Raw genomic sequence first — 21,505 nt, forward strand, 5'->3', positions numbered from 1 at the left:
TGGGTATGACATCTGGACAGTGGAAGGAAGACAAGGAGACTTGGTGGTGGAATGAAGAGGTCCAGGAAAGCATAAGGAGAAAGAGGTTGGCGAAAAAGTTTTGGGATAGTCGGAGAGATGAAGAAAGTAGACAGGAGTACAAGGAGATGCGGTGTAAGGCAAAAAGAGAAGTGGCAAAAGCAAAGGAAAAGGCATATTGCGAGCTGTAGAAGAAGTTCAATAGTAAGGAAGGAGAAAAGGACTTGTACCGATTGGCCAGACAAAGGGACAGAGCTGGAAAGGATGTGCAGCAGGTTAGGGTGGTAAAAGATGCAGATGGTAATGTGCTGACAAGTGAGGAGTGTGTGCTGAGAAGGTGGAGGGAATATTTTGAAGAGTTGATGAATAAAGAAAATGAGCGAGAGAAAAGGCTGGATGATGTGGTGAGAGTAAATCAGGAAGTAAAAGAGATTAGCAAGGAAGAAGTGAGGGCTATTTTTTTTTTTTACAGCCCCTGGCAAAAATTATGGAATCACCGGCCTCGGAGGATGTTCATTCAGTTGTTTAATTTTGTAGAAAAAAAGCAGATCACATATATATATATATATATATATATATATATATATATATATATATATATATATATATATATATATATATATATATATATATATATATATATGGGTAAGATTACTTTGAAATGTCATCCAAAAGTAATCAGATTACAAGTAATCCAAATGTATTCTTTCAACGTAATCCTACCCTCAGCTTTCCACTGATCTACATATTGTTGTAGCACAAAAAAAATGAAGCTTGGACTCCCATTTTAAGGAAAGTAAACCAGGAATTTTCAAAAATGGACCACCTGGTGAAATGTGCCCATCAACAGTTTGACAGCTCGCTGACTGTCGGTGGTTTTTCTTCAAGTCCGCAATCATGTTAAATCATCTCTAGTGAGAATAACCTGGACAGTAGGGGGCGGTACTGTGTATTTAAGGCGTATGTAGTCTACCAACTAAAGTAGGAGTAGAAGAAGAAGGAGAAGGAAAAACAACATACACGCACAGCGCCGCTGACAGCATGGCAGCTAAGTTTCTGTGGAGAAAACCTTCATCTTTTGCAGCTCTGAGGAGTTTTTTGCAAACGGTGAGAACACGAATTAAAACCTCAAACAACCGCTGTTCTCACTGCTGACCGTTTAATGAGTCATGATGACAAAAACTATACGTTAGATCTTTATCTCCGTGTCGCCACAGTGACACCTCGCGGCACCTGGGGGTACTTTATTTACGTATTTTTATTTATGTAATTCTACATACAATTCTAATGCCATTTATAAAATACTACAAAAGAAACATTTCTAATGTGGCCCCCAGGAAGAAGAAAAAAGCCAGACAAAATGCAAAAAACTTTCATCTAATATATAAAGGTGTGCGTTTGTTCGTTGGTTCTCTGTGCACAACCACAGTAATTAACAATTAACAACAATCCTGCTGTGGTGACTGGGGGCACCAAGGGGGAGGTCTCACTTTGCGAGTACAGCGATCGGATGCCCCTGAGAAAGGACCCCCTCACTCCATACTCCCACAGCACCTCCCACAGTATCTCCCGGGATACCTGATCATATGCCTTCTCCAAGTCCACAAAACACATGTAGACTGGTGTGATTAATGCTGCAAGTTTAGGGGTGTGGTTCATGTTGCAGGTTTGGGGTGTGTGGTTAATTTTGCAATTTTGGGGGTGTAGTTAATGTTGCAATTTTGGGAGTGTGGTTCATGCTGCAGGTTTGGGGACGTGGTTCATGCTGCAGGTTTGAGGGTGTGGTTCATGCTGCAGGTTTGAGGTGTGTGGTTTATGCTGCAGGTTTGAGGTGTGTGGTTAATTTTGCAATTTTGGGGGTGTGGTTAATGTTGCAATTTTGGGAGTGTGGTTCATGCTGCAGGTTTGGGGACGTGGTTCATGCTGCAGGTTTGAGGGTGTGGTTCATGCTGCAGGTTTGAGGTGTGTGGTTCATGCTGCAGGTTTGAGGTGTGTGGTTCATGCTGCAGGTTTGAGGTGTGTGGTTCATGCTGCAGGTTTGAGGTGTGTGGTTCATGCTGCAGGTTTGAGGTGTGTGGTTCATGCTGCAGGTTTGGGGGTGCGGTTCATGCTGCACGTTTGGGGGTGCGGTTCATGCTGCACGTTTGGGGGTGCGGTTCATGCTGCACGTTTGGGGGTGCGGTTCATGCTGCAGGTTTGGGTCGTGCGGTTCATGCTGCAGGTTTGAGGGTGCGGTTCATGCTGCAGGTTTGAGGGTGCGGTTCATGCTGCAGGTTTGGGGGTGCGGTTCATGCTGCAGGTTTGAGGTGTGCGGTTCATGCTGCAGGTTTGGGGGTGCGGTTCATGCTGCACGTTTGGGGGTGCGGTTCATGCTGCACGTTTGGGGGTGCGGTTCATGCTGCACGTTTGGGGGTGCGGTTCATGCTGCACGTTTGGGGGTGCGGTTCATGCTGCACGTTTGGGGGTGCGGTTCATGCTGCACGTTTGGGGGTGCGGTTCATGCTGCAGGTTTGGGTCGTGCGGTTCATGTTGCAGGTTTGAGGGTGCGGTTCATGCTGCAGGTTTGAGGGTGCGGTTCATGCTGCAGGTTTGAGGGTGCGGTTCATGCTGCAGGTTTGAGGGTGCGGTTCATGCTGCAGGTTTGAGGTGTGTGGTTCATGCTGCAGGTTTGAGGGTGCGGTTCATGCTGCAGGTTTGAGGTGTGTGGTTCATGCTGTAGGTTTGGGGTGTGGTTCATGCTGCAGGTTTGAGGTGTGTGGTTCATGCTGCAGGTTTGGGGCTGTCGTTAATGCGTGGGTTAAAGTTCTACGTCACCACAACAGATTTCCGTCATTTAAAATTTAACCACGCATACGCGTGCGCGCGTGGTGTCATGCATGTTTTGGGGCTGACTGTCAAAGCAACATCCCATTCTGTGCTAATCAAAGCAGCAGCAATGCGGAGGAATTTTCCTTCCTCTCCACTCTGTTTACTGCTTGCCATGAGCCACGGTCCTTCTCCTCCCTGTCTTCATGAGAACATTGGCAGACACTCCCCAAGCTGTGCTTTGAACCAATGAAGCAATGATTCGACTTACTTCTTCGATGATTTGTTGTATTATTTCGCTTTATCTTAATTTTCACCTGCTAAAACACTAAAGAGCATACAGTAGTGTTCAGAATAATAGTAGTGCTATGTGACTAAAAAGATTAATCCAGGTTTTGAGTATATTTCTTATTGTTACATGGGAAACAAGCAGTGGTGGGCACATTTCCGATAATCCGATAACAGATAATTATCGAAGATAATGTTTTCAGTATCGGATTATCTTTTTAGATAATTTTAAAAACCATTATCGGACCAATTATCTTCCGATTAATTTTTGTCCGTTAACTTTTAAACCGATAAACAAAATAAACAAAGCTGAACAGCGACAAGCATTTTTAAAATTAGTTCAGCACCCACCTGTTAAAAGTTTTGTAACACACGCATAGTTATAACCTTTGCAAACAGAAGAGAACTGCTTGTATAAAAAGCATCTCAATCCTCTGCAAACAAAGGAAAAACAGCCCCAAAAGGAAAAAGAAAAAAACATTTCCTTTAACACCATACCGATATGCTAAGTCATCCAGAGGCATACATTTTTAACTTATGGTTCAAATTTTAACCAAACTAATTTTGGACAAGTTATTTAAAATTACTGTCATGTCTGAAGTTTTATAAAGTAAAAATATCAGATATATGTTTTAGTTTTAAAGAACTGTGCTAATTTTAAGGTTTTGTGAGCACATGCTCTGCCCCGCAGTGCATTTTGGGTAGGATGATGTAATCTCAGTATGTCACGACAGGACAAATGCATTTCAGACAGACTGTACAGGCTCCACGGACAACAGCGTTAAACTCTAGTGCCTAAAACTGTCTTGAATATATTCTCTGCGTTTATAGACATTGATTTTTTTAATTGCATTTGTTAAATTCCACGCATTTTAAATGTGAGCAGACAGGGATTATCTAGAATTTGTTTTGAAAGCCTCTACTGCCATCTAGCATCTACTGGCCAGTAGTGTTCATGGCGCTGTCTGGGAACCAGTAGATGGCAGTGTTCTTTTTATTTTGACCTCGGTTATGTCAGATGATTGTCAAATCAACTTTTTTGCTTTGCAGGTGGCTTTTTTTTTTTTTTGCAAATGAAGTTTAAAAACAAAACAACTGCAAAATAATAATAATAATAATAACATTATTACAAGACAGCTCTGCAGTGTTTACAACAGGCACAGTGCGAACGGTTGGATGCTGCTTGTAGCTTTCAGCAGCAGGATAACCTCACGATGGTTATGGCCGACCACAATAATATATCAAACAGGTTTGATTCTCATTCGACCATACGATCAGCGATCAGGAGGTGGTCGTCAGATGTTGACCGCAGCTTGATACTCCATGAACACTACACGGTGCAGGACGCACGATTAACCTGAAACTTGGTCCAAAAAATTCCTGCATGAAAAATCATCTCGCACAGTGTAAAGCACGTTTTACAACATCAAATGAATGTTGTAAAGAGAGATTGTGGAGAGAATGTGTGCATATTTGCCACATCACAGACTAAAATAAGTTGTAGCGACTGCATACTGAGTGGCCACAAATAAAACGTCTGCTTTGCATGTGATTTGCAACGGATTCAAATCAGATGCGCTATGTTCACAGCTGGACGCCGTTCTTTGTTTTACCGGCTGCCACGCGCTCTCCGCTGGATGCTGCCTATATAAAATAATTATTTCATGGCGGATTAATCATTTTATTCTGCATATTGCCTGTTGAAAACGGCTCTAATCACCTCCTGGTTTGGGGGTGTGGTTCGTGCTTTAGATTTGGGGGTGTGGTTAATCCTGCATGTTTGGGGGGTGTGGTTCATGCTGCAAGTTTGGGGGTGTGGTTAATGCTGCAGGATTGGGGGTGTGGTTTGTGCTGCAGGTTTGGGGGTGTGGTTTGTGCTGCAGGTTTGGGGGTGTGGTTAATGCTGCACGTTTGGGGGTAGTGGTTAATGCTGCACGTTTGGGGGTAGTGGTTAATGCTGCCTGTTTGGGGGGTGTGGTTAATGCTGCACGTTTTGGTGGGTGTGGTTAATGCTGCACGTTTTGGTGGGTGTGGTTAATGCTGCGGGTTTGGGTGGGTGTGGTTAATGCTGCGGGTTTGGGGGTGTGTGGTTAATGCTGCCTGTTTGGGGGGTGTGGTTAATGCTGCCTGTTTGGGGGGTGTGGTTAATGCTGCCTGTTTGGGGGGTGTGGTTCATGCTGCTTGTTTGGGGGGTGTGGTTCATGCTGCTTGTTTGGGGGGTGTGGTTCATGCTGCCAGTTTGGGGGGTGTGGTTCATGCTGCCTGTTTGGGGGGTGTGGTTCGTGCTGCAGGTTTGAGGGTGTGGTTCGTGTTGCAGGTTTGGGGGTCTGGTTTGTGCTGCAGGTTTGGGGTATGGTTCATGCTGTGGTTTTGGGGGTGTTGTTCATGCTGTAGGTTCGAGTGTGTGGTTCGTGCTCCATGTTTGGGGGTCTGGTTCATGCTGCAGGTTGGGGGTGTGGTTTGTGCTGTAGGTTTGTGGCTCTGGTTCATGCTGCACGTTTGATGGTGTGGTTCGTGCTGCAGGTTTGGGGGTTTGGCTCGTGCTGCAGTTTTGGGGGTGTGGTTCGTGCTGCACATTTTAGGGTGTGGTGCCTGCTGCATTTTTGGGGACGTGGTTTGTGCTGCAGTTTAGGGTGTGTGGTTCATGCTGCAGGTTTGAGGGTGTGGTTAATGCTGCAGGTTTGGGGGTGTGGTTCATGCTGCAGGTTTGGGGGTGTGGTTCATGCTGCAGGTTTGGGGGTGTGGTTCGTGCTGCAGGTTTGAGGGTGTGGTTCGTGCTGCAGGTTTGGGGTATGGTTCATGCTGTTGTTTTGGGGGTGTTGTTCATGCTGTAGGTTCGAGTGTGTGGTTCGTGCTCCATGTTTGGGGGTCTGGTTCATGCTGCAGGTTTGGGGGTCTGGTTCATGCTGCAGATTGGGGGTGTGGTTTGTGCTGTAGGTTTGGGGGTCTGGTTCATGCTGCAGGTTGGGGGTGTGGTTTGTGCTGTAGGTTTGGGGCTCTGGTTCATGCTGCAGGTTTGGGGGTTTGGCTTGTGCTGCAGTTTTGGGGGTGTGGTTCGTGCTGCACATTTTAGGGTGTGGTGCCTGCTGCAGGTTTGGGGCTCTGCTTCATGCTGCAGGTTTGAGGGTGTGGTTAATGCTGCAGGTTTGGGGGTGTGGTTTGTGCTGCAGGTTTGGGGGTCTGGTTCGTGCTGCAGGTTTGGGGGTCTGGTTCATGCTGCGGGTTTGGGGTTCTGGTTCATGCTGCGGTTTTGGGGGTGCCCGTTTTAGGGTGTGGTGCCTGCTGCATTTTTGGGGGTGCGGTTTGTGCTGCAGGTTTTGTAACAGCTGTTCTCTGCCAGTCACATTTTCCAGCCTGCCAGCTATTATTTGTTTGATATAACTGTTGGGCGGGTTGTTTATACTCCCGGGTCCTCGGACTGTGGCATCCACCTGATTCACATATAATTTTTACTTTCACTTTAAGGTTTACACAGAAAATAAACAGTATTGTGTAACTTTGTGTGACTAGGCTCGGATCCATGGCTCATCAGTGCTTGTCCAGCAGGATGGTTCTCTTCCTCAGGCGAGGTTCTTCAGGCCGACTGAAGGTGTGATGCTCCCGCCTGGAAGTTTCCACAACAAAGTGGCTTTCATCACAGGGGGTGGGACTGGCTTAGGCCGTGCCATGACGAGCACCTTGTCCAGCATGGGAGCAGAGTGCGTCATCGCTAGCAGGTTTGTAGTCACTGTCAACAGATCAGGAGAGACTCCTCAGGTCGGTGTCAGAATTCTGTAGTGGGTGTATCCAGACTAACTTCAGTCCTAAAGACGTGCTGTGGATTTAATGCAGATCAGTAATAAGGAACTGTTAATGCTGAGTTCAATTTATAATTTCTTTATTTTATGCCTCAAGGTGCTTAACAAAAGTTAGGTCGAACCTCACCAACCCCCCCTGAGCAAGAACACAGGAGACAGTGTTCAATCAAAACTCCATCTTTGATAATAAGGAAGAAACCTCAAGCAGACCAGACTCAGGGGGGCGATCCACTGCTTGGACCAAAATTTCTTAACATACATAAAAATCAGAAGAGCAAGAAAACCAGAGTCTTTTGTTGACAATAAAAAGCAGTCCATCTTGGATATTTATGTGCATCCGACTCCAGAACAGGTAGGTCCTGAAGACATAGGACTTCCAGTTGGTGCAACATACAGGGTATCCTGGCGTCAATCCGGCACCCTGGGCCAGGATCTATAATCAGGGATGAAAAATCTCTGCTTTTTGGTGGATTTTCACTTTTTTGCCAGTTGCCTGGGTCATTTTTGTGATCAGTGTTATTCAGTCAGAAGCGTTCCCTGCTGAATTTTGTGTTGTTTACATCAGGCACCTTGTTGGGCAGCTCGGGGGACTCTGGGTTATGTTGAGCTGTTGGCGCACTCTCGTTCACTGTCTTTGTTTGTGGTATAGGTGAGTTATAAGGCTCCATTAATGATTACTAATTTGTTCTTAATACATAAGACAGACTGTAAGCAGAGTGGTTCTTGTGCTGCCGCTTTAAGACTTGGGTGAATGTTGAGTGTTGCGCTGCAGTCTTGAAGCAAACCTGTTGCTTTTTATTCCTAATTATCCTAATTTTTCCTGTTAAACCTTAAAGAGCATATGTCTGTGTGTAATACTTAGAAACTGACCTGTTGTGGTCTTCTGAACCAGTTGATAGTTGTATGGAAAACTTAGAGGACATCCATCCATCCATCCATTTTCTTCCTCTTCATCCGGGGTTGGGTCGCAGGGACAGCAGCTCAAGTAAAGCCACCCAGACCTCCCGATCCACACACAAATCCCCCAGCTCCTCCGGGGGAACCCCGAGGCGTTCCAAGCCAGCTGAGAGACGTAGTCCCTCCAGCGTGTCCTGGGTCTTCCCCCAGGCCTCGTCCCGATGGGACGTGCCCGGAACACCTCTCCAGTGAGCTGCCCAGGGGGCATCCAGAAAAGATGCCCGAGCCACCTCAGCTGACTCCTTTCGACGTGGAGGAGCAGCGGCTCGACTCTGAGCTCCTCCCGAGTGTCCGTGCTCCTAACTCTATCTCTAAGGGAGCGCCCAGCCACCCTGCGGAGAAAACTCATCTCGGCTGCTTGTACTTGCGATCTTGTTAGTGATCGATCTCTGCTCCCCTCCACAGAATGTCTTTTTCCTGGTTCTCTCCCTCAGCCCCAACTAGTCCCAGCAGAAGACTGCCCCTCCCTGAGCCTGGTTCTGCTGGAGGTTTCTTCCTGTTAAAAGGGAGTTTTTCCTTCCCACTGTAGCCAAGTGCTTGCTCACAGGGGGTCGTTTGACCGTTGGGGTTTTACATAATTATTGTATGGCCTTGCCTTACAATATAAAGCGCCTTGGGGCAACTGTTTGTTGTGATTTGGCGCTATATAAAAAAATTGATTGATTGATTGATTGTTCTTTCGGTCATGAGCCAAATCTCATGACCATAGGTGAGGGTTGGAACATAGCTCGATCGGTAAATCGAGAGGTTTGCCCCGCCTGCTCAGCTCTCTCTTCACCACGACGGTCCGATACAGTGACCTCATCACTGCACTGATCCGTCTGTCGATCTCACGATCCATCTGTCCCTCACTCGTGAACAAGACCCTGAGATACTTAAACTCCTCCACTTGAGGCAAGGACACTCCACCGACCTGAAGAAGACAAGGCACCTTTTTCCAGTCAAGAACCATGCCCTCGGATTTGGAGGTTCTGATTTTCATCCCGGACGCTTCACACTCGGCTGCAAACCGCCCCAGTGCACGCTGAAGGTCCTGATTTGACGAAGCAAATAGAACCACATCGTCCGCAAACAACAGAGATGAGATTCTGTGGTTCCCAAACCGGACCCCCTCTACACCCTGGCTGCACCTAGAAATTCTGTCCATATAGGTAGTGAACAGAACCAGTGACAAAGGGCAGCCCTGACAGAGGCCAACGTGCACCCCCAACAGGGTGCCTCGAGTGACACGGTCGAACGCCTTCTCCAGATCCACAAAGCACATGTGGACTGGTTGGGCGAACTCCCGTGAACCCTCGGGCACCCGATGGAGGGTGTAGAGCTGGTCCAGTGTGCCGTGACCCGGACGAAAACCACACTGCTCCTCCTGAATCCGAGCTTTGACTATCGGTCCAATTCTCCTCTCAAGTACTCTGGAATAGACCTTACTGGGGAGGCTGAGGAGTGTGATCCCCCTGTAGTTGGAACACACCCTCCAGTCCCCCTTCTTAAACAGAGGGACCACCACCCCGGTTTGCCAATCCAGAGGCACTGTCCCCAAAAGCCAAGCGATGTTGCAGGAGCGTGTCAACCAAGACAGTCCCACAACATCCAGCTTTCAACCACCTCGGTCGTGACTTGGCCTGGGTGATGGATGGGTCCACCTCTGAGTCCCCAGTCTCTGCTTCCTCTTTGGAAGACGTGACGATGGGATTGAGGAGATCCTCCTCGAACTGCCACCTTATCGTGGTGCGGGAGTTTGTGTACCCGGATGATCCTAGGAGCTATGTTGTCGGGGGCTTCATGACCCTGGTAGGGTCTCCCATGGCAAACAGGTCCTAGGTGACGGGTCAGACTAAGGGCAGTTCAGAAGCTCCTATGACCAGTGCGATATCAAGGACAGAGACGTCGCCCGGTACGGTGGAGCCGGGGCCCCACCCTGGAGCCAGGCCTGGGGTTGGGGCTCGTGCCCGAGTGCCTGGCGGTCGGGCCTTAGCCCACGGGGCCCAACTGGGCTCAGCCTGAAAGAGCAATACGGGCCCGCCCTCCTGTGGGTTCACCACCTGCAGAGGGGGCCATGGGGGTCAGGTGCAGAGAAGACTGGGTGGCAGTCGAGGGCGGGTGGCCCAACGGCCTGGTCTGCACTCATAGCCTCTGGCTGTTGGGACTTAGAGGACATGTCTCACATTTTTTAACAGCCCACTTAGTAAGACAACATAAAAGTACTCATGACTGTAAGTGTCTCTGCACACGTGTTAATAATTAGCGATCTCTGATGTATTTTATTCCTCTCACTCTGAGCGTTAGCAGGTGCATTTCTGGAAAATGTTTCATTTGGCAACCCTTGGCATTTTTCAGTGTGTGACATCTGAATTAGCAAAACTGAAACATCTCAGTGAATGACAGACAGAGGGAAACAAACCGGCTCCATCCAAAAATGAAGCATCTGAGTTGCTGTTTGAAAGTGATGGCTTGGATTTACAGACAGGAGATGACCCACTTCACTGTGAAACTCTTAACTTTTTCAGAGTGTCAGATTTCGGAGCCCAAAGTGTGGCGCGCGCTTCTTTGATCGCATGAAGTTTACATTTGGACATTAATCCATAACACAACGGTGAGTCTGGCATGTTCTGGATTTTACCCTTTTGTGTTTTGTGGCTAAATTAATTAATTTTTTTTTTTTTACTTTGTAAATTTGGAGCTGTGTATGTGTGCTGCGAGTTGTGCAGCTGACGAGATGCTTGTTCTCCCCTGGCAGCAGATGTATTTTTTTTTTTTTTAGATTTTATTGGTAACAACACTCTTATTTAATCGTGCACAAAGCTCAACCTGGAGCAGAGATGGTTATAGACAGGCTGTGTTTCTGACTCGTGGCCGTGCAGGTTCACAGAAACCTTCTCAGTGCTGCTGTTTTTACTGTGACTGCATCAAAATGAACAGTTATCACTTAAAAACACGACGTCACATTTATGTCAACTTTGGAATTAATCTGTGCCTCCGTTCTTAACGTTAGCAGCTGTTTGTTGCAAATGCTGTATACTTTGAAATCAGTCATGGAAGTACACAATGTAATCCAGGTGGATCATCAGATGGTCACTAACAGACTAAATCTAAATGGTTATGATTTGGGTGCGACATGTCCTTTAAAAACAGACGTGATGCTAATGCTTTAGCATGTTTATGGTTTTTTAATGTTAAAGTTAGTGCCAGTCAGCATATATCATTCCCAGCTTCCTTAAAAATACTGCTGTTAACAATCATGATAATAATAATAATAGTAATAATAACTAATAATGCTACAATACAATTTTAGACAAAGACAAAAAGACCCTGATAAAACAAAACACAACAGAAAAGATAAAACCAACTAACAATGAACATAAATAAATAATCAGTAAAGGTTTCCTGTGAACACCTGGTGACTCTCACACCCCCACTTCATCCCTGTATCCTGTGAAAACACGTTCACGACGGCACGTCTTGAATGCCACGAAGTGCACATTCTTGGCCGCTGATCACGAATGTGATGATTTGAGACAGAGGCATCAGGTGTCCTCATGAACTGCTGCAACCTGTTACCACACGTTACGATTAATGGCACGTGTTGCTGGAGAATTATCAGGAACATTTACGCATGGTCAAGAATAATGTTCCGTGTAGTTGCGCGTTATCACGCATTGTTAAGTTCTGGCAGGTTGTGAATGAGGTAAATTGTCTCCACACACACCCATATTCATCCATCAGCTTCTGAACAATTCAGATCGCTCCAGTTTGCTCCTCAAACTTTAGATTAATCTACAGCAGAAGAACTTTGTGACTGCATGCTTCGTTGGGCTCTGTGTCATGGAGTGGTGCAGAGAGGAGGAGGAGACAGACAGCCAGATGTGTGGCTCCACACGGCTCTCGTCTCACTCGTTTTCCCAAACATCAGGCACAGTAGCAGGTGGAACACCTGCAGGAGCGCACTGAGGAGCACTGGAATGAAAATTTTAGCCGACTTGGCGTTACTGTCCTCCTTCAGCGTACTGCAGCAATGAAACTGAATGCGGTGCAGCAGGGTTTAATTGTGCACACGTCAGAGAAGAACGCTGTCACGCTCTATTAAGGATCACCACTAATCAAGACGGATCAACAAGCTCAGTTGCGACCTCCGCGACATGAGGCGAAATAAGGGTGGTGTGTGACCTTTGTGGAAAATTTTTTGACAGCCAAAAACATCCTCCATGAAAATCACAAATATCACGCACTATTAAGAAACCTATTCAGATGTGTTAAGTCACATTAAGAATGTCAATAATGTGCCAAGAATGACTCAAATAAGACATTGATAACGCGTCCTTCCGATGTGTAAACGCAGCATTATATTTTGAATGTTTGGACGCTGCTTCAACTCTTCACACACACTGTTCTGACCCCACAGAATGAAATGCAGAATCTTTTCATGTTTGTGTGGATTTTCTTAATTTTAAAGTTGTTTTTCCCTCTGATTTGATCTCCCTCCTCTCGATCACTTATTGCCTCAGATCTCTACACAGTCATTGAAGTCCGGTCAGACACTGGAACAGTGTCAGCTGCAGAGTGGTTTATGATCCAGAACATGTTTTGCTTTGTTTAACACTGAAATGCTTCTTGATGATTTGGTTTGTATATATTTCATGTGTGGTTTCCAGCTGATTTTCTCTTCTATTATTACCCCAAGGAGTTTATGTTTGTTAATCCTTTCAGTCTGCATCCCATCTATCTGTATTTGTTCTGCAGTTCCCAAATAACATTACTTTTGTTTTAAGTTTAATGACAATTCGGTCAGTTTGTTTCGGTCAAACCATATTTTCAGTTACTTAATTTCTTCATACTGCTGCATCCTAGTAAGGGCAGAGTACTACTGGAGGAGTAATTTTGATTTTAAGGTTTTGTTATTGACTTATAAAGTTGTTCATGGACTGGCGCAATCTTATCTGGCTGATCTGGTGGAACCCTATGTGCCGGCCCGGGCCTTGCGGTCGCAGGATGCGGGACTTTTCTGTGATCCCAGAGTGAAGAAGAAGTCAGCATGTCAAAAAGCCTTTTCTCATTGTGCACCCACCCTGTGGAACAGTCTTCTTGCGACTGTGAGGCAGTCAGAGTCCGTGGACATTTTTAAGTCAAGGCTGAAAACCCATTTTTTTCTCGTTCTTATGAATAGTTGTTATATTTTTTTTATCTGTTTTATTATTTTTCTTCTGTTTTTAATTATGTATTTGAATTTTTTTCTTCATTTTTAATTATTTAAATTTTATGTTGAATTGTTCCATGTAAGGTGCCTTGAGATGGCTTTTGCTTTGATTTGGCCCATTATAAGCTAATTAAATTGAATTGATTTTGAATAAAGAAAGTTTTTTTTTTTTTTCTCACTAAAATGGGTGCTGCACTCACTGCAGTTTATTTATTTTTTTTTTTTGGAAGAGCACCACATTGCATTTCACAGCTTCTTGAATTCCCAAATTTTCTGGGGGATCGGGGACAGGGGTCTGCCCCCCCCCCCCCCCCCGGTGAATTTGAGTTTCAGCTTTCTTTTTTTTTTGTTTTTCACCACTTTCATCCCTGTATGATGTTGATGTTGAGGAACAACAAATTTAACAGACTTAAGCTTGCTGTTCACTGAATGTGTCAGTTTCAAAAGAGCCATGGCCACCTCAACTTTTACACAGTTTCAAAGCAAAATAAGACACTGAACCCAGAGAGCTCCAAGATTCAGGAGTCGAACACCAGCAGGTATCCCAAAACTCAAGACAGGATGGACCAAAACTTTGCAAAAGGGGTGTCAAGACCAATTTTGAGTTCCGCAACATGACAGGACTTTAATTTTTTTTATTTCTGTTTGTTCAGGAAGTTGGAGGTTCTGCAGCAAACAGCAGAAGAGATCAGCAGCCAGACTGGAAACAAGGTGACAAGAGCCTCACAAATCACACTGGATTCAACATGAAACAGGTTCACGGGGGGCGCTCAAGAGCTCGACCATGTAGGACATGTCTTGTAGTAACTCCTTCTGGATTCATCAAAATTAGATTTTCTAATACTCAAAACTCAGTTTATTGCAGTATCATAGTGCTGGTAATTCCAATTCCAATCTTACGGCCCCTTCACACGTGCGAAGTTTGGATGGCGTTTGGATGAAAATGGTGAAACAGTTTGAAATTCGCACACGAAACATTGCGCATGAAACATCATTCCGACAGGCAGGTGTGCACGAACCCGGTGCGAGAGTTCATGCACGCGTTGGTGTCCGTCGAGCAAGAACAGTGCCAGGTGCAGCACATGGCGCCACTTATGTGGAAGAAATAAAAACCAGCTAAAAGAGGATCTACTGGCCCCTGGTGGTTGGCTCTCACTGCGGTATTGTATCACTTCCTGTTCCGGAGCACAGCGGTGTTTTTCTGTATCTGTTAGCTGTTTAATCTGCGCAGTTAGATTGATCTAGTTATCTAGATTACGATTTGTTTCCCAGTGTAATCTTTACGTGCCTTAACTAAAGCACTCCTTCTGCTGAATCACCTCTAAATTATTTACACATTATTGACTTTGCGTGTTTTTAGGAATCCGCTAGCTTAGCGCAGCTACTAGCTCTTAGCCGATTTAGCATGGCGGCTTCTCCTGTCTCTCCCGCACTTTTCTGCTCTGGGTGTGAAATGTTTAGTTATTCCTCGGCCTCCTTTAGCAGTAATGGTACTTGTAATAAGTGTAGCTTATTCGTAGCTTTGGAGGCCAGGCTGGGCGAATTGGAGACTCGGCTCCGCACCGTGGAAAATTCTACAGCTAGCCAGGCCCCTGTAGTCGGTGCGGACCAAGGTAGCTTAGCCGCCGTTAGTTACCCCCCTGGCAGATCCCGAGCAGCCGGGAAAGCAGGCCGACTGGGTGACTGTGAGGAGGAAGCGTAGTTCTAAACAGAAGCCCCGTGTACACCGCCAACCCGTTCACATTTCGAACCGTTTTTCCCCACTCGGCGACACACCCGCCGAGGATCAAACTCTGGTTATTGGCGACTCTGTTTTGAGAAATGTGAAGTTAGCGACACCAGCAACCATAGTCAATTGTCTTCCGGGGGCCAGAGCAGGCGACATTGAAGGAAATTTGAAACTGCTGGCTAAGGCTAAGCGTAAATTTGGTAAGATTGTAATTCACGTCGGCAGTAATGACACCCGGTTACGCCAATCGGAGGTCACTAAAATTAACATTAAATCAGTGTGTAACTTTGCAAAAACAATGTCGGACTCTGTAGTTTTCTCTGGGCCCCTCCCCAACCGGACCGGGAGTGACATGTTTAGCCGCATGTTCTCCCTGAATTGCTGGCTGTCTGAGTGGTGTCCAAAAAAATGAGGTGGGCTTCATAGATAATTGGCAAAGCTTCTGGGGAAAACCTGGTCTTGTTAGGAGAGACGGCACCCATCCCACTTTGGATGGAGCAGCTCTCATTTCTAGAAATCTGGCCAATTTTCTTAAATCCTCCAAACTGTGACTATCCAGGGTTGGGACCAGGAAGCAGAGTTGTAGTCTTACACACCTCTCTGCAGCTTCTCTCCCCCTGCCATCCCCTCATTACCCCATCCCCGTAGAGACGGTGCCTGCTCCCAGACTACCAATAATCAGCAAAAATCTATTTAAGCATGAAAAAATAATATAGCACCTTCAACTGCACCACAGACTAAAACAGTTAAATGTGGTCTATTAAACATTAGGTCTCTCTCTTCTAAGTCCCTGTTGGTAAATTATATAATAATTGATCAACATATTGCTTTATTCTGCCTTACAGAAACCTGGTTACAGCAGGATGAATGTTAGTTTAAATGAGTCAACACCCCCCGAGTCACACTAACTGTCAGAATGCTCGTAGCACGGGCCGGGGCGGAGGATTAGCAGCAATCTTCCATTCCAGCTTATTAATTAATCAAAAACCCAGACAGAGCTTTAATTCATTTGAAAGCTTGACTCTTAGTCTTGTCCATCCAAATTGGAAGTCCCAAAAACCAGTTTTATTTGTTATTATCTATCGTCCACCTCGTCATTACTGTGAGTTTCTCTGTGAATTTTCAGACCTTTTGTCTGACTTAGTGCTTAGCTCAGATAAGATAATTATAGTGGGCGATTTTAACATCCACACAGATGCTGAGAATGACAGCCTCAACACTGCATTTAATCTATTATTAGACTCTATTGGCTTTGCTCAAAAAGTAAATGAGTCCACCCACCACTTTAATCATATCTTAGATCTTGTTCTGACTTATGGTATGGAAATTGAAGACTTAACAGTATTCCCTGAAAACTCCCTGCTGTCTGATCATTTCTTAATAACATTTACATTTACTCTGATGGACTACCCAGCAGTGGGGAATAAGTTTCATTACACTAGATGTCTTTCAGAAAGCGCTGTAACTAGGTTCAAGGATATGATTCCTTCTTTATGTTCTCTAATGCCATATACCAACACAGTGCAGAGTAGCCTGTAAGGGAGATAGAGTATCTCGTCAATAGTTTTACATCCTCATTGAAGACAACTTTGGATGCTGTAGCTCCTCTGAAAAAGAGAGCTTTAAATCAGAAGTGTCTGACTCCGTGGTATAACTCACAAACTCGTAGCTTAAAGCAGATAACCCGTAAGTTGGAGAGGAAATGGCGTCTCACTAATTTAGAAGATCTTCACTTAGCCTGGAAAAAGAGTCTGTTGCTCTATAAAAAAGCCCTCCGTAAAGCTAGGACATCTTTCTACTCATCACTAATTGAAGAAAATAAGAACAACCCCAGGTTTCTTTTCAGCACTGTAGCCAGGCTGACAAAGAGTCAGAGCTCTATTGAGCTGAGTATTCCATTACTTTAACTAGTAATGACTTCATGACTTTCTTTGCTAACAAAATTTTAACTATTAGAGAAAAAATTACTCATAACCATCCCAAAGACGTATCGTTGTCTTTGGCTGCTTTCAGTGATGCCGGTATTTGGTTAGACTCATTCTCTCCGATTGTTCTGTCTGAGTTATTTTCATTAGTTACTTCATCCAAACCATCACATGTTTATTAGACCCCATTCCTACCAGGCTGCTCAAGGAAGCCCTACCATTATTTAATGCTTCGATCTTAAATATGATCAATCTATCTTTGTTAGTTGGCTATGTACCACAGGCTTTTAAGGTGGCAGTAATTAAACCATTACTTAAAAAGCCATCACTTGACCCAGCTATCTTAGCTAATTATAGGCCAATCTCCAACCTTCCTTTTCTCTCAAAAATTCTTGAAAGGGTAGTTGTAAAACAGCTAACTGATCATCTGCAGAGGAATGGTCTATTTGAAGAGTTTCAGTCAGGTTTTAGAATTCATCATAGTACAGAAACGGCATTAGTGAAGGTTACAAATGATCTTCTTATGGCCTCGGACAGTGGACTCATCTCTGTGCTTGTTCTGTTAGACCTCAGTGCTGCTTTTGATACTGTTGACCATAAAATTTTATTACAGAGATTAAAGCATGCCATAGGTATTAAAGGCACTGCGCTGCGGTGGTTTGAATCATATTTGTCTAATAGATTACAATTTGTTCATGTACATGGGGAATCTTCTTCACAGACTAGGGTTAATTATGGAGTTCCACAAGGTTCTGTGCTAGGACCAATTTTATTCACTTTATACATGCTTCCCTTAGGTAGTATTATTAGACGGTATTGCTTAAATTTTCATTGTTACGCAGATGATACCCAGCTTTATCTATCCATGAAGCCAGAGGACACACACCAATTAGCTAAACTGCAGGATTGTCTTACAGACATAAAGACATGGATGACCTCTAATTTCCTGCTTTTAAACTCAGATAAAACTGAAGTTATTGTACTTGGCCCCACAAATCTTAGAAACATGGTGTCTAACCAGATCCTTACTCTGGATGGCATTGCCCTGGCCTCTAGTAATACTGTGAGAAATCTTGGAGTCATTTTTGATCAGGATATGTCATTCAAAGCGCATATTAAACAAATATGTAGGACTGCTTTTTTGCATTTACGCAATATCTCTAAAATCAGAAAGGTCTTGTCTCAGAGTGATACTGAAAAACTAATTCATGCATTTATTTCCTCTAGGCTGGACTATTGTAATTCATTATTATCAGGTTGTCCTAAAAGTTCCCTAAAAAGCCTTCAGTTAATTCAAAATGCTGCAGCTAGAGTACTGACGGGGACTAGAAGGAGAGAGCATATCTCACCCATATTGGCCTCTCTTCATTGGCTTCCTGTTAATTCTAGAATAGAATTTAAAATTCTTCTTCTTACTTATAAGGTTTTGAATAATCAGGTCCCATCTTATCTTAGGGACCTCGTAGTACCATATCACCCCAATAGAGTGCTTCGCTCTCAGACTACAGGCTTACTTGTAGTTCCTAGGGTTTGTAAGAGTAGAATGGGAGGCAGAGCCTTCAGCTTTCAGGCTCCTCTCCTGTGGACCCAGCTCCCAATTCAGATCAGGGAGACAGACACCCTCTCTACTTTTAAGATTAGGCTTAAAACTTTCCTTTTTGCTAAAGCTTATAGTTAGGGCTGGATCGGGTGACCCTGAACCATCCCTTAGTTATGCTGCTATAGACGTAGACTGCTGGGGTTTCCCATGATGCACTGTTTCTTTCTCTTTTTGCTCTGTATGCACCACTCTGCATTTAATCATTAGTGATCGATCTCTGCTCCCCTCCACAGCATGTCTTTTTCCTGGTTCTCTCCCTCAGCCCCAACCAGTCCCAGCAGAAGACTGCCCCTCCTGAGCATGGTTCTGCTGGAGGTTTCTTCCTGTTAAAGGGAGTTTTTCTTCCCACTGTAGCCAAGTGCTTGCTCACAGGGGGTCGTTTTGACCGTTGGGGTTTTACATAATTATTGTATGGCCTTGCCTTACAATATAAAGCGCCTTGGGGCAACTGTTTGTTGTGATTTGGCGCTATATAAAAAAAAATTGATTGATTGATTGATAAAGTCTGGGTCTTTTTTTTTTTCTTTTTTTCTTTTTCCCCTGTCTGCATATAGTAATGGTAAATGCCACACTGGCAGAACCATTTATGAACATTAATATGCAAATATGCAATTTATTCTTGCAAGACAAAAGGTATGTAGTGCGTGAGTGAATGTGGTGTGTGTGACCCCCAATCCGCCCTTCTTGATCAGCCTACAACATCCTACTCAAAGCCGACCGGCAACTTCTATCAGGAGGGACTGACCACCAAAACAAAACAAAGACAGACAAAAATGAGAGACAAGTGGTGAAGACAATAACTGTGAAGTGAGACACCGAGGAGACGGGCCCCAACCATACAACATACCATGACAAACAACCAGACATGAACAAACAGTGGCAGCAGCAGTCTGTTGTCTAATTAGTGAACATCCATACCCTAATCCAGAACACCGTAGTATTATTCCCTTTAAGAGCACCCAAAAACCGAATTGTGGACATGGCCACAAACACCGGGGCCAGGAAATGCAGCCCCCGCAGCCGCAGGACAGCACAGCAAACCAACAGGGGAGCGGCCCCATGGCGCCAGAATGCACCCCCATCAACAAACCCCCACCCCCCACACAGGGTCGGAAGGAGCCTACCCAAACCCGAGGGAAGCACAAAGGGCGCCGGCATGGGCCCACCAATAGGGGGTGCCCCAGGACCATGCCACCCGGGTGGTGAGCAAAGGATCCACCGCAACCGAATCCAAAGCACAAAGTAGGGACCACTGAGCCACATAAGGGCGGGGCCCGACCCTGGGGCCAGGATGAGCACAAGGCCCCTTTACAGCCAGGCCCCCCAGCGCAGCCAGCAGTGCTCCCCAAGCTCCCCCACCGGCCAGCCTACCCCCCACGCCGGATCCCACCCCAGCCACCAAAGCCCATGACCAGGAGACTGCCCGAGTGAGACCCATCCCACGGAGACCACGACCCCTCCATCCCCCCAGCAACCGCCTGCCCCCCAGTGCCAACACCCGCGCCCCAACTCCACCACCCACCCACCCCCACAACGTGCCGCGGGACAACGGCAGAACCGGCGAGACAGACCCCCTACCCAGAGCCCCAGACGACCACAGCCACCCGGGGCCAACCCCACGTGCCACACTCACCCTATCTACCAACCCCACCATAGTTGTTACAATTAATCTCCTTTGCTATGTACGACCCCCTAAGTGTGCAAAGATAAAGTGTTGCATTAAAAGCAGGGCAAGAGACAGCAGGTGGCAGACTGCCATGGGTGGCCACGGCACACCGCTGTGCCACAGCCAGCCCTGCAAACCCACCACCGCCTAGTGACCCCGACTCTAAATTGGTGGTGTTTCCTAAACGTGTAGAAGGAAGGTGTCTGCATTAACCCTAACCCTAACATCTGGGTTTTTTAGTGAAGCTTAGGGCTAGTGGCCGGCGATCACCTTAGTATTTTTTCTGTTTTTCTTACTGTATTTGTTGTCTTTCTGATGCCTGATTCAGTTTTTTTCTCTCTGTTTGAGGTGGGGCTCCATTCAGAGATGGGAGTTGGTGGTTTCTTCTGCAGGCCTCCTGTCCTGTGCACCAGCATGGACTCCCAAAATTTTCTGTATATTTGTATTTTCTCTTGTGTCGGTAGCATGGCCCAAGCAGAGGGTCACCCCTTTGAGTCTGGTCTTCTTGAGGTTTCTTCCTCATATCATCAGAGGGAGTTTTTTTTTTCTTTACCACTGTTGCCTGTGTGCTTGCACTAGGGTTTGGTAAGGTTAGACCTTACTGTGTGAAGTTCCTTGAGGCAACTTTGATGTGATTTGGCACTATGTAAATGAAATAAATTGAAATTGAGTACAGAGATTGGATGGCCTTGAGAAGGGATCCCCTCACTCCATACTCCCGCAGCACCTCCCACAGTATCTCCCGGGTTACCCGATCATACGCTTTCTCCAAGTCCACAAAACACATGTAGACTGGATGGGCATACTCCCAGGACCCCTCCGGGATTCTTGTGAGAGTGAAGAGCTGGTCAGTTGTTCCACAGCCAGGACAGAACCCGCATTGTTCCTTTTCAATCAAAGGTTTGACTATCGGCCGAACCCTCCTTTCCAGCACCCTGGAGTAGACGTTAGACCCTCCACACCCAGAGCCTTCAGCATTTCTGGATGGATCTAATCAACCCCGGGCCCTTGCCACTGCAGAGTTGTTTGACTTCCCTCAGTGACTTCCACCAGGGAAATTGATAATAATCCTCCATCAACTTCCAGCTCTGCCCCTACTATAGACTGTGCTCCGGTCTGATGCAGGACTTCCTCAAAGTGTTCCTTCCAGCGCCAGATTACATCCTCTGTTGAGGTCAACAGTCCCATCCTTACTGTAGACAGCTTGGATGGTTCGCCGTTTTCCTCTCCTGAGGTGCCTCACGGTCTGCCAGAAGCACCTTGGTGCTGACTGAAAGTCCTTGTCCGTGGTTACTCTGAACTCCTCCAACACCCGCTGCTTTGCCTCCTTGACAGCAGAGACTGCTACCCTTTGGTCCTGTCGGTACCTTGCAACTGCCTCCGGAGTCCTCCGAGATAACAAATCCTGGAAGGACTCTTTCTTCAGTCAGACGGCTTCCCTGACCACTGGTGTCCACCACGGTGTTCGAGGATTGCCACCCCTCAATGCAGCTCAGACCTTCAGGCCACAGTTCCCTGCTGCAGCTTCA

General features: G+C 45.9%; 1 protein-coding gene across 1 annotated transcript in view; it reads left to right on the forward strand.

Moving 5' to 3' along the window:
- The first annotated feature begins 1,017 nt into the window (after positions 1-1,017).
- The window catches only part of decr1 (2,4-dienoyl CoA reductase 1, mitochondrial), a 178,379-nt gene continuing 157,891 nt past the window's right edge, over positions 1,018-21,505 (forward strand). The window contains exons 1-3 of the mRNA XM_034165307.1: positions 1,018-1,125; positions 6,622-6,827; positions 13,710-13,767. Of these exons, the coding sequence (XP_034021198.1) occupies positions 1,060-1,125; positions 6,622-6,827; positions 13,710-13,767 (330 nt within the window). The 5' untranslated portion in view covers positions 1,018-1,059. The remainder of the gene's footprint in view (positions 1,126-6,621; positions 6,828-13,709; positions 13,768-21,505) is intronic.

This window comes from Thalassophryne amazonica, unplaced genomic scaffold, assembly GCF_902500255.1.
Source record: "Thalassophryne amazonica unplaced genomic scaffold, fThaAma1.1, whole genome shotgun sequence".
Lineage (NCBI taxonomy): Eukaryota > Metazoa > Chordata > Actinopteri > Batrachoidiformes > Batrachoididae > Thalassophryne > Thalassophryne amazonica.